Below are 13726 nucleotides of genomic sequence, written 5' to 3' on the forward strand. Positions count from 1 at the left end.
ATGAGCCGTATTACCAACAGCTTCGCGCTTGATTTGTAGAAGGTACGTCTCAGTCTTAATGTGCATTACATCTGCAATGATAGTCAGATAGACAGTGGTCCTGTTTTGGTCTTGCTAAAGCTGAAAGGGGTAAAGGAATTGAGTAGCACATAAACAATAAATATTTTTACTTGAATAGTCACAGTCGATGGCACTTTACACCCAAAAACAAAAGACACGGCATATAAAGTGCGAGACAAATTTAACATTTGATACAGATCGGGTAACTCAAATACTATAAGTCGTAATTAATACTAAACAAAAAAACAATAATTTACTAACGTTAGAAAGCAAAAATAAAATTTTTGTTCGCCACTGGAATAAGTACGTCACTGTTCAGGTACAAAAAACAAAGAAGAAACAGGAAAAACCAAAAGAGAAAAGCACTAAAAGAAATATGTTAATGATGTTAATAGAGTAATTCAGTAATGTTTATTGTTCAACAGACTCTTAGTAATCCATAAATGAACAATTATAAAAGTAAATATAGAAGCGTATACATACATTATTATTAAATTATTATAAAAAAAGTAAAATAAAAAAAAGATAAATGGAATATAATTGTTAGTAAGAAAAGTAAATAAACAATAACAGAAAAGAGTGTTGCACCATCTCAAAAATACAGACCTACCGGCTTTTAAAACTTCTAGAATTATGTTTCAACAATATATCACTAAATCACGGACAATATATCCATTAAAATATAGACAAAAAGTCAAATAAAATGGCGTGTTAAATTTAAATTTGTGCCCAAGCGGTCAGCCAAGGGAAGGGAAGTTATTTAAAGACTAAAGTCTTACTAAAGTTTTGCTTAGCGGCGGTTTATTGAAGCATATCAGGAAGCCGGGGCGATGTGACTGGGGTTTGAGCACTGGATAGTGAGTGTTTATTTTTCATTTGTGTTTACAGAAATGATATAAAGATAGCAATTGTTTTAAATTCTTTTTTGTATATGCAATGTCATGGGTCATCTCTCAATGTGTAATTACTTAAATTTTGTTTTAGATTTTGATATCTGACGCGCTCCCCCTCCCCTCACCCCATTGCTTGTTTACGGTTACGTATAATGAGTCATGCATCCTTGTGATATATCAGAAACGTCAAACTTAACATGCAGGTTATCTGCCAAAAAACGTTCTCAACAGATAACCTGCGCGTTAAGTTTAACGTTAGTGATACATCACAGGGCCGATTGTCTTGTTTCAATGTGCACTTGGTTACACACTTATGCTTTATTAAGTATGCAGTGGGAATTGCCATGTATGTTTCAATCAACTGTTTCCTCCGCGGGGAAGGCACCCAATACTTATAAATCGCTTTTCTATCATCTGTTTCCTCCACATCTCACATCGGGCGGAAGGATTTGTGCTTGTAACATGTTCAACAAAGTTGATCCCTCTTGCACTTTATTTTCTATTTATTATACCACTTGCATCGTCCCGTATTTATTAATTTGCATTTACGGTTGATTCGGTTGGGCACAAATCTTCGTAACCTCCTTGCAACATACCATCAAGTGCGCCACCCTACTTTTTAAATGTGCAAATCTGGAAAGATATAAGGGAAGTAACAATGAAATCGTTTAAGGAAATATGACATATTGCTGTGACCCTAATCATTCTGACCGCACAAAAAAATAAATACACGTTCGACGTGCAAATAATAATGCTGTGTGCAATGGTCCGGCCAAAATGAACCATATTTAAAACATCTTAAACTTAAACATGAGACATTTATCTGGATCCAGGGGTTCGAATAAACACACGATTTACATGAATTCCCACAACCAACATTTAATTTACTCTAAACACGGAATACGCCGAATGCTCTTGTCTCAAGTAACATTTTTCTACGAAAGACACGCAGTTTTTGACCATTAAAATGCATTCTTATCGCTAAGAAATTACATCAACCTTTTAACAAAAGTAACGAAAATGTCCATAAATTTAAACAGAACTGTCACTTAAATGATTTAACAAAACAAAATTTATAACAAAAATAAACGATAAACTGCCATACATTTAGCAATTCTAGGAATTATTCTTTCACACAGAAAAACAAACCACTTGGATACAACTAGAAACACAATAATAATTCCGTGCTTAAAACGTAAAACCCCACAATACTAATAAAATTATTTACAAGGAAAATTGGACTAACCATTAAACATTATTTAAGGCGTCTGAACGTCCACATTGACATTGTTTACATAGCAACATTTATGGTTCTTTAACGACAATCCAAATCACTTAAGTACATTTAATTTAATATCCCAGAAAATATACCTATATATCTCAAACTTAATACGTTACTATCAAATACAAACCCCAATAAATCCAAAATAAATTATGCCCAGTTTTATAAACGATAATTGAGGATAATCAAAAACTAAAAATGTTAGAATGGGAAACATATAGCCTTATAATCAAAGGTGGTTAACATTCTAATATTTTTAATCATTGATTAACCTTAATCATCACTTATGAATTAAGGCATTATTCCCCTATTCCGATAATGATCGGTTACACGAATTGAAAAAGCTACATTAATTTCCAAAAATAATCAAAGTGATGACGAACAAAAATCGCATCGATATTGGAGGTACAAGTAACAAAAACTGATAAAATCTTACCTTTAATGTAGTTAACGCTGGCGCAAAAAAGAGCCCTCTTCGAGCAATACCAGGCTGAAAAAGAGAACCCGAGTCACATGCCTCGGTAATTAATGAATGGATTAATGCCTGAAGGGCCTTAGTCTACTTGTAACCAACTTCAAAATCATCTACGTGAACATCCACAACTGCGTCGTAAAGAAGGCAGAGTACTTAACCCCAATCGATGATATATCGAGGTTACAATGAACCACGGGGTCCCCGATACTCGCAAGTAAATGGAACATTTCGGTTACTGGAATTTATAACTCGAACTAATCCTGACATACTAAGTAGAACCACATGTCACCCCCAATAAACATATCTCGTAAATAATGAAATTACGGCAAAGGTGGACTGACGTCAGTTCGAACTTCCAATGGCACTGTCTAGAAGAATGCGCAACTCAACCATGGGTTTAGCAAATGAAGAGTAACTCACAGATTAATACATCCAAACTATATGCTCCAAACCGGAGATAAGTGCCTAACCCCGCTTCCAAGTTGTATCGAAACTATGCATAATCAAAAAGAGTCAATTGCCAGGAACAACAGAGATACCCACATGGATTATTACTTTTAAAAAGAATGACCTGGAAGAAGAAGTTGAAAATCAAAGAAAGTCCCCAGGCATACGCGAAAAATCCACCGACATCTTGTGACGCCAGTAAACAGTTAAAATTTAGGTATGCCAGCGAATCTTAAACAATTAATTACAGTCACTGTAAAACAGAAATAGCACGTCACCTCTCGTTTTCAGTGGGGCACATTTCTACGTAAAAATTAACCCCTCGCCAACCACCCTGTCCCCACAACAACCCTCATGTCAAAAAATTAAATAGAAATAATAATTAAGTGACACCTTATTTGAAAGGTCTATCTGTAGGTATCCAACCTTGTAACATTTTTTATTTGCTACTCAGTTGTAAACGTTGATTAACAAGACAAAACGCAAACGGGTAAACGTCATGTTTAAACGCTACTGACTTGTAAAACTGACAGCAGACTTGTAAAACTGACAGCAGACCTGTAAAAATTTTACAAGTTAGTAATCTAGTAATTTAATTGGCCAGAATTAATGCGAAGTCTCTGTTACATGGATAACATGATATTTTAGACATTTCTTCAAGATTAATTTAAGAACTAATTATTTACGTTTACTATTGTTTTCAAATGAGTAACAAATAAAATATTGTACATTATACGCCAGGTAATAGTTTTTACTGGCTCTAGGAGATGACAAGCTCGCCTAACGGCTCGCTAGTCAATTTCTCCTATCGCCAGTAAAAACTCACTTACCTGGCTAATAATGTAAAATACTATTACATTACGCCGATAAGCAATGTGAGCAGAAAATAAATACTCCCTTCGGTTTTTATTATTAAATTTAACGGTTTCAAATGGCTCGTTTTAACTGGAACCTTCTTACAACTAATTTCAAGGTACTGAATGGAAGCCCTATAATTACGACACTGTGACTGAGAGTCTCTCGAAGCGTGTTGGGGTAAAATTGTCGCTTCAAGCATTTGGAATTAATGACACGCGAACGCGAATTCACTACCATCGCTAATTTTTAACATGTTACGGTCTAAATTGGTCAACGTTCTGCAAATAAATCCAGTTGGAAGCAGAATATGTTATGGATAACTATTACTCTTGAGCTCATGACACTTTTCAAGGTGTTTCCACGAATAGAGGGGTAGAAGAGAACGAACGGTAGCACGAGTTATTTGCCTTGCAAATGTCATACACCCCATGTCGACATATTTAATGATGCATGGTTGGGATGCCGGGAATCCTTTTTCAAAATCCATTTTCACAACTGACATCTGTGATAATAACACGGAATCGTCAAAACGACAGTATTTATGGAGCATTAAAAACGACGAGACGGTCTACGTACCGTTTTACAGAATTGGGGCTCATTTGAGTTGAAGGGTGGGATTTAATTAAACGGTCTCATCCAATGTCATACGTAATTACCACCTAATGTACCCAACATAAAAAGGAAAAAATTACAAGGTCTTCGTATTTGAATGTGTTGAATGTTTTAAAAGTGTTATATTAGGAAGGAACCCACACGCTAAGCTCTATATATAGAAAATTAATAAAAAAATAAGTATTTTACAAGCAGTTTGCTGTGAATATTTTACGCACTCCATGTCGTCGCTTTAATGAGAAAGAGGCCCAGTCGGCATTGATTCTCCATTTTTTTTTTTTTTATATTAACGAAACCAAGCCAAGGGAATAAAATGAAATCAGTGTGGAAAGCGCTTTTCTAAAACATGCTGTGCGTGCTGCAGTTTCCGACCGCAAGCTAAAGTTGTAATGTAAGTTAAGTTGTGTCGCACTTTTCGAGCCCAGTCCACAATACAGTTGCGTTCTTTGCACTAATTTAGATTTAGCGCCTAAAGCTGGCAACTACTATAATACATCGCTGAAAAAAGGAAATGATCCGAATTTTTCTTTTTGGCGCTATTGTGGCCACGTTGTCCGTTCGTCCGTCCGCCCCTACGGCTGTGTCGCTACGAAATTGCTCTACTTTGTTCGCTATTTGGTTCGTTATGTTGTCGAGGATTGCACCAAGGAAGGAATTTTTTCAGTGTTTATTACTAAAAAGGTTATAGTAAATATTTTGTTTTATTTCACTTAATTATGGTTCGTTATGGAGTGGATAATAAAATTTTGTTCACTCCTCACACTTTTCAAGTTTTGTGCCTATTGTGGGTATGTATCAATCCTATACGCTTCTTGCATTTTGCTTCTATATTACGGAAAACTAAAACATGAACTTCAGCTTTAGTGATCATTTTGAAACAGAGACACACAAAATTTTTGATCTAACCTCAATTTTATTTAGGAAACGGCCAAAAATGTATTGATAGAGAAAATAAAATTAACTGCTGGCAGCCATACTTATTACTTTATTTTATAGCAGATGTTAAATTGACATTTCAATAAGTTTGAATGAGTAGGATAAGTCGCTCTTTAACCGTAAGGGGGGATAAAGTGAAGCAGATGATTGTGCATTCTAATAATATCTTATTTCAAATAGGACACAGAGCACGATATAAAATGACGTTCAGAACATGTGGCACTGCCGTTTCTATCGAAACGACTGTCGCGACTTGCTATTTTTGAGATCTAAACTAAATTCAGAATTGTCACAAGCTTTACAATGATTTCCATGGTCCAATTGTCTGTTTGTCTGTACATATATAGAAATCGAGAAAACCGAGATTTTACGTTTTATAGTCTGAAGTTTGCCATAACAGTGAACACGACTTTGACTGATGGGCGGTACAACGTTCGCCGGGTCTGCTAGTTTATTATACTGGGTGGTTTTAATCGACTTGTATCTCTTTCGGTTTAGGAGATGAAAATGCAAAAAAAAAACTCAACACGTATGCACGTGTTAAAAAGAAATGGGTTGCGCAGACTTAACTTTTTTTAATTAATGGACAAATGTTTCTTTTATTAGAAGAAGGCACTTCGTATAAAATCAAATTGAAATGTGTTAAAAAAATTGTTTGAGCATGCGAAGCACATAGCTTTCTTACTTGTAGGCCCTGAAAATGTTTTTTATAGAAGAATCGGGTATGAAGAAATAGATTGCGCATGCGCAAATAACCTTCTTTTTTACTTTTTGACCACTGTTTCTAAAACTTAATTGAAGATGAATTGAAAACACATTTAAAAAAATGGATTGCAGATGCCAACCTTTTTAGTTACAGGCAGATTTTTCCAAAATTTTAATAGAAGGTGCATTTAAAATAACGGATTTGTCTAGGGTGATTAATTTTTTCGGAAAAAAACTACTATCAATGTGGAAATGCGCTTTTTGAAAATCATTTACGATGATTTTTGTAACTTATTTAATATACGAAGTGGAAATGTTGTCTGGAACTCTGAAGATATCTTCAAAACTACAAAGTATCTACACTTATAAAAAGTTTGCTACCAATCTACATACTTTAAATTTGTGGTCAGTGGCGTACTTCTTCATGGTTAAGAGGGGCATTTTTTTGAAATGGAAACCAATAGTTTTCATTACATATTATTAAAAAGTGCACTTTTCCAATAATTACGAATAACTGTATACCAAAATTACATAAGCCCTAGATTTTAATATTCTTTAACAAACTATGAGAAACCACATAGTTTAAAAAAAAAAGCTAAAAGAAAATGTACAGGGTGAATATTTTATCTGGATCACTGGATATATCTTCAAAACAACATTTCTTTTAAAAGCTTCCTATACAGGGGTCCTAGGCAACTCAACTTTCGTGACCCCTCTTTCTTTCACTGCGCCCTTTTTAAAAGACACAATGCAATTGATACAGGGTCGCTATTAAAGATGGGCCCAAAGCTCTTAGGCTCAAACTTTTTGAGATATAAACATTAGAATACTTCCATTTGATATTATTTCAGATATTTTGATGTAAAAAAATATTTGTAGTTATATGATTTTTGAGTGCGACCGCCATCTTGAATTTGTTTCAATGGCAACCTTGGTCATGTACGATACGTCATTAGAAAGCTTATTTTTTTCTCTTTCTTACTACCTTAATCATGTGTGGTATTAATTTAGAAAAAAATTGCAGAAAAATAAGAAAAACCTCGTTATACGCTTGGCTGGATAATGTATTGCAAATTAAATTTAGATACGTTTAAATTAACAGAACGTCAAAAACATACTTAAGTGTGAGGTGCAGCGAATAAATAGTTTACATTTTATAAGATTCTATAATTTTTTTTAAATTTTCAAATAAAATTTTTTGAATATAGCTGATTAAAAAACATATTATATTACATAATTAAACTTAAGAGAGAAACTGAAATTATGGAAAATAATTGTGTAGTGTAGTGTTAATTAATTTTATAATTTTACTAGTTTGTTTGTGTTTTTTATGTTGTCATAATAACAAAAAGTTCATTCTTTAATATACAAATTGTCACCGTTCGCTACTGTATAAATAATTTTGATTGTTTGAAGTATGTACATAGATTGTGATATTTGGCTCATCAACTAACAAAAAAACCCTTCCAACAAAAACATTAGGTTCTTCCACCATTGTTGATGTCCCCGCGTAGAGAAGTAGTTTTCTTTATGTTAAATATGAAAATGTCCTTTTTTGTATTTTTTGTACTCCGTGGACTAAACGATCATATCTATACCTACCGTCGTTTTGAACGAGAATCTTTAACATAAACGGACATTTACTATTTATACGGTCATAATTTGACATGACGAGGTATATATAGATTTTACATTCAAACATATTTTCTTATTTCAAATTTGAACTTTATCATTGAAATTGCTGTATCTGATTATCAGAATACAAAAAATAGCGTATATACCACAGGACTAAAGTGCGTCCTAACCCTTCAGGTGCAAACTGCACCCTCAGGATTAAAACACATACTTTAGTCCCTATATTATACTATTATTAGCCACCTAATTAAGTGTAGTTTACGCCCTCTTCTGTAGCAGAGGGCCTTACGTCAAAACTTATTTGTCAATGATATAGCGCCATGTTCTGTTACCAATTACGATCCATAATATTAACATCTAATTTTCATTTCAGATTGCGTTTCAAGCACCTTACATGAAAAGAAACTAAATAGTCCTTTATGCAAGCCAACAAAATGACCTCGCGATCAAAGGAAAAGGTGACGTCAATGTTCCGACGGATATTTGGTTCATCAAACAAAGATGGGGAGGGACCAAGCAAAGCGAGCGGCTCGGCAAGTGGATCTCCAGCCCGACGACTTCTGAGGGGATGCCGCGACACCGTTTCTCCGGCGGCCGGACCGGTTGGAAGTCCAGGTTTCGCATCCAGAAAGAACAGCAAGAAAACCTCCGAAACACCTCCTTCCAGTAAAAATGTTCGCAGCAGACGACTTATGAAAGAGTTCAAGGATCTTCAGCGATTGCAAAACTCACGTTCCGACCCCGTCTTCACAGTGGAATTAGTTGAGGATAACTTGTACGAATGGCACGTGAAGTTACACACAATCGATCCCGAAAGTGACTTAGGGGGCGACATGAAAGAATTCGGTGTTACATATATATTGCTACATTTAATTTTTCCGGAAAATTTTCCTTTTGCTCCTCCGTTTATGCGAGTGATTTCCCCGCGAATAGAGAAAGGGTTCGTTATGGAAGGTGGCGCGATTTGTATGGAACTTTTGACTCCTAGAGGGTGGGCGAGCGCTTACACCGTCGAGGCGGTCATAATGCAGTTTGCCGCAAGTGTGGTCAAAGGACAAGGGCGTGTGCAAAGAAAAACAAAAGGCCAAAAGGTATTTAACAGACGAACGGCCGAAGAAAGCTTTCGGTCCCTAGTAAAGACTCACGAAAAGTACGGGTGGGTTACACCATCCTTGGCGGATGGTTGAGCGCTCCAATTCTAGAAAAAAACTTTATTCATGTTACGATTGTTTGTATATTCAAAGATATTTATTACCATACGTTTTTTAGCAAAAGGCTTTGATCTATGTGCACGATCTGAGTCTTTTAATTAAAAACTCGTTAAATGTTATTGAATGTTTAGATGGTGGGAATGTTAAATGTTGTTTCAATGGTGTACACAATAATTTTTGATATTAATGTTGCCAATTAATTAAGACTCTTGGTGGCAAAGGCGTTCTGCAAAACAGGGTGAACAAGTCAGATTTTTTTTATACTCGGTAATGATCATATTCTTTCTTGTCTTCCTGAATAATATTCCGTCCTTTGGTGCTCAATTAGAGAGTAGTAATTTTAACCATAACTACTAGACGATGACAATTTCTATTACTGCTCTGCACAAAGACGTTTAGCTCAAGGAACACATTTGCCATCAAGACTTGATATTTTCAAATCGCCGCGGACTATATGAAAGTATCCCCTTAGTGACCACAAGTTATTTCTTTTATATCCCTTTAGTTAAGAGTTTTGTGATAAATCATAAAAGCGCAGTCTTTGGCGGCTTATTTAGTATACGTAGACGTAGCTAGAAAAATTAAAAAATTTCCGATGCCGTTCAAAAGATAATAATGAAAAATTAAGCGTTGTTTGGAGCTTATTCAATCAAATCAGTGATTAAATGCTGAGAGTTTATACAATGTGTTCGTTTATTAAGTGACTCACGAGTAAATATAGAATTTTATATGACAATTTAGTATTATAATTTTAGGAATGATTTTAATGTAAACTATCGTAAATAAGACTGTTATTTGTAAGTAAACACGTTTTGTTCATTTCTGTTTGTTGTGGTGCGTTTGGTTTCTTTAACACAACCTAAGCGTCACACCACATAGAAAACGATGTCGATTCACAGGTGACACTTTTTTTAAGTTTAGCAATTAGGCAGGTCGTTTAGAGGCGCATGTTCTTAATTACATTTACGTATTTTGTCTTCCATTGTTGATTTAAGTTGGATTTTAATGACAGTTGTGTACATATACTTATAATTCATTAGTCAAAATATTCTTGTGAATAATAAATGTGTTACGTTACGCGGATTCTTCTTAATTTACTCATAACTTGCCTTGCAGCTTGTTGACATGTAACTAGTTTAGACTAATGTCTACGAAAAGTCACAATAAATTCGGTGTACTTCTATGGGGCGCCGTTTGTGTCATAATTATGCACCCGTTAAATATATTTTTTTTTCATTAAAATATTAATTGGTCGATATATATATACACAGGGTGTTCATTTGAAAACCACTGATTAAAGGAAACAACGCCGAGACACGTCAAAAGATTTGTCATGGGGGACAAATATTTAACCAAAAACTACTTCACTACCTTTCACCTTCTGTCACCTAGAGTCATTGCCTTAAAAATTTTAAATAACAAGGTATCGAGTAATAACTTAGTTTGAAAGGTCTTTCAAAGTCCTTAAATTTGACGTTTGATTTTTTAAAATCGATCGATTTTTCGAGAAAATTAGAAAAATCTCAATTTATTTGTTTATTTGCAACAGATCCAGTTAAAGTAAATTTTGTAACAAGGTCCAAAACGTACCTATGCCCGGATGTATATCGCCAAATAAAAGAGATCGAGGTGACCCTCTATTTTGAACTGTATAATATGTGTTCTCTGTAACCTGCAGGTTTCCATATGGGTGTCTCACTTGCTCTCGCACGGACACGTTTTTAGCTCGGGTAGAATGGTTAGTGAGAATTGTTTTCTGGAGTGGTTTACCACGGCCACAGACGACAGCCAGAAGTGACATTTAATGTTCAATAGATGTAGAGGATTTACTTTGCGATATTTCATGGCTTTATTGAAATATCAACCTAAAATGGTTATACTGATGGTGATGGTCTGATTGGTCTCTTATACCTATATATTAACAAGTGAATGTATAGTATAGGAAGACATTTACATGAAACATGTCTAGAATTTTTTGAGGAATCCGGAAATGCAATAATATACGGGTACCTATACATATTTCCATTTAAGGAAAAACTATTCTTTCTGCTACACTTTTTTGGGGCACCATGTAAATATACATTTTGTGCCAAAATATGCGCAATCCAAAAACAAAATCGACGTATCCGAGAGCGCTCTTTTGCGAACACCCCTCCATTTCATTCTTATTGAATTTATCCGGTCTTTAATCACAAAACCTTGATTTTCAGATTGAAATTTTTTAAATACGAGGGACTACAGAGAGTAACTGCGATGACGTTGAGCACGCGACTTTTTTAAGTTATTCGTAGGTTTAAAGATTGTTTTTTTTTACTTTTTTTGAAATGTAAACCCACACAACAATTCTTAATGAAGCTAGACGGCTCATGGAAGGTATGAAGGAGTCCCCTCAACGTATTTTGAAATGTATGCCATAATGGTGTAGTATCAAGGAAAACTCTGGGCTTCTAAGTTTCTAAAACTGAATAAAAGGTAGATTAGGAACATCACCGGTGTGCTCACTGTGCACTGGCCGGTCAACTATCACCTTTCACAATATTGGACTTGTAGGAGAGCCCACATGCAGGTTCTGTGGCGATGGCGAGGTAGAGGAAACAACCGAGCATGTGGTCTGGCACTGTGATCCTTGATCAGAGACAGTTGGCAACAGTTATCTGGATACGCGCGGGGAGGGTAAATTACTTAGGCTAAACAGGGACCTATCATTTATTGAGAGGAACGGGGTCTGAACCAGGTTGCGCGAAGGGAAGGGGGTAGGCACAATGAGCCTTTGGTGTGCCTAAGTGCTACCTGGTCGGGCTCCCCTTATGAATAGAATAGAAAATTGTGTTCAAGCTAATTCAAATCATTCAAAGGCTTCGAGTTCTTTAGAAATGGGCCTTGCAGGTAGGATAGGTTATATTTTCAGGTCTCAAAAACGGCATCATACACCGAATTGGTAGAATTTGTAAACTACACCAACGCCTCTAGTTAGACCTGAATCGCAAAAGGTCGACCCTCTAGGGTGCCCACGGGCCCTGCGGGCCATTTACTCCCGCAACCCCCCAGCATTGGCGGTCCTGTATTTATTCGCCCTTTTAGAAAAATGCCAGTAAAATGCAGTATGGTGCTTATGGACATACACTACATGCTTGAAAAACTTATTAACAAACGTGTCAATCAGGGCCGGATTTACAGCTTGCCGGCCGCCGGGCCTCCAAGCGCGAGGTAGGGATGGGGCCCCTGTCTATACTAAACCATTTTACAACCTTCTCTACGCGACTTCTTCGGTTGGAGGCCCATTACATTTCACTAGCAAGCAAGCATGTGCTTGTTCTGCTTGTAGGTAAATGGGCCTCCAACCGAAGAAGGTCGCGTAGGCGCGGTGACGCGGTCAGCGGCAGTCAGCGGACAGTAGCGGCAAAGTTTTTCAGGCAGCAAATCCGCTGAAAGGCTACGCTAAAAATCAGCTTTCTGTTAGCAGTTATGCGCAAGTTACTCAGAGGAAATTTCTTATGCCTACTTATGATTTGTCGCTGTTGTCCGCTGATTGCCTCTGACCGCGCCCCAATGACAGCACAAGGGCATTACTTATGTTGTGTTTGATGAGGAACAAGGATAGCTTTAATGCTGAATAAATGACCCAAATTAGTAAGAGAGTCATTTAGTCAAAGAGTACCCCTAATAAGTGATACAGCGCAATGGTATAAACGCGCGTTGGCTATAAGAACTCGCCCGCTAGGATTCCAAAAGCGGGCCCTCGCGTAGAGGTGGCCAGAACTAACCGCCTCTTTAAATATTGCCGCGTATTGAAAATTTACAGAATTCTTTATAGAATTTCGGTTTAAAATATTTGAGCGGTTGTCACATTTAATTTTCTTTCTTATTGGCTGTATCAAAATGTGGACATGATATAATTAGAAAACATTACTTAAGTATAAAAGAAATCAGCAACGATTCAGTACCTATTGTTAATTACATTGGTATTTTCCTGTTTAGTTGGCGTCTATTGAATAGACAGTAATTACTATTTAATTTAATAACCAATAACAGGTACAATTGTAAAAATGTAAATTAAATTTGCTATTATCCATCCTTTTTAGATCGTCTACTACAGTCAAATTAAAGTAGACAACATATTCATAAAATTGGATTTTATGATGAGCATAGCGATTATTTTACAGGAAATTTGGTTTGCTTTAATTTTGTATAGATGCCTAGGTACATACGCTGAGTTGTTTAATCATTAACAATCAATCATTACAATGCAATAATCCTTGTCCTCAGAAAAAAGAAACATCAGTCTAATCCAATAATCAGTCAAAATATATAGTGCAGTTAAATAATAAATTAATAATTCTGCACCCGTCGAATAAATTTAATTAAATATTTACACGTTATTCTCATTTAAACAATTCAATTAAAAAAATACTCTCGACCCGCATTTATGCTGCAGCACTAGCGCGCATCGGTCTCCTAGCAACTAAGCGTCGTACACATGTTTTTCAATCACCATTGGATAGTAGCGGAAAAACACATAAGTATATGTATTTAAATTTGCCGCTCAACTTGAGCCACCGCGCACTCTGCTAGTGATTCATCCATCTAAACAATTGATAATGCAGTGTATGTT

At 35.8% G+C, this 13726-nt stretch overlaps 1 protein-coding gene across 1 annotated transcript; it reads left to right on the forward strand.

Annotated features, from left to right (window-relative positions):
- Positions 1-8276: 8276 nt before the first annotated feature.
- LOC116170507 (ubiquitin-conjugating enzyme E2Q-like protein 1) lies at positions 8277-10191 on the forward strand. The gene has a single exon (XM_031486956.1). The coding sequence runs from the start codon at positions 8323-8325 to the stop codon at positions 9088-9090; it is 768 nt and encodes a 255-aa protein (XP_031342816.1). The 5' UTR covers positions 8277-8322; the 3' UTR covers positions 9091-10191.
- Positions 10192-13726: the final 3535 nt, after the last annotated feature.

The sequence above is a fragment of the Photinus pyralis genome, unplaced genomic scaffold (genome assembly GCF_008802855.1).
Source record: "Photinus pyralis isolate 1611_PpyrPB1 unplaced genomic scaffold, Ppyr1.3 Ppyr1.4_LG5, whole genome shotgun sequence".
Classification (NCBI taxonomy): domain Eukaryota; kingdom Metazoa; phylum Arthropoda; class Insecta; order Coleoptera; family Lampyridae; genus Photinus; species Photinus pyralis.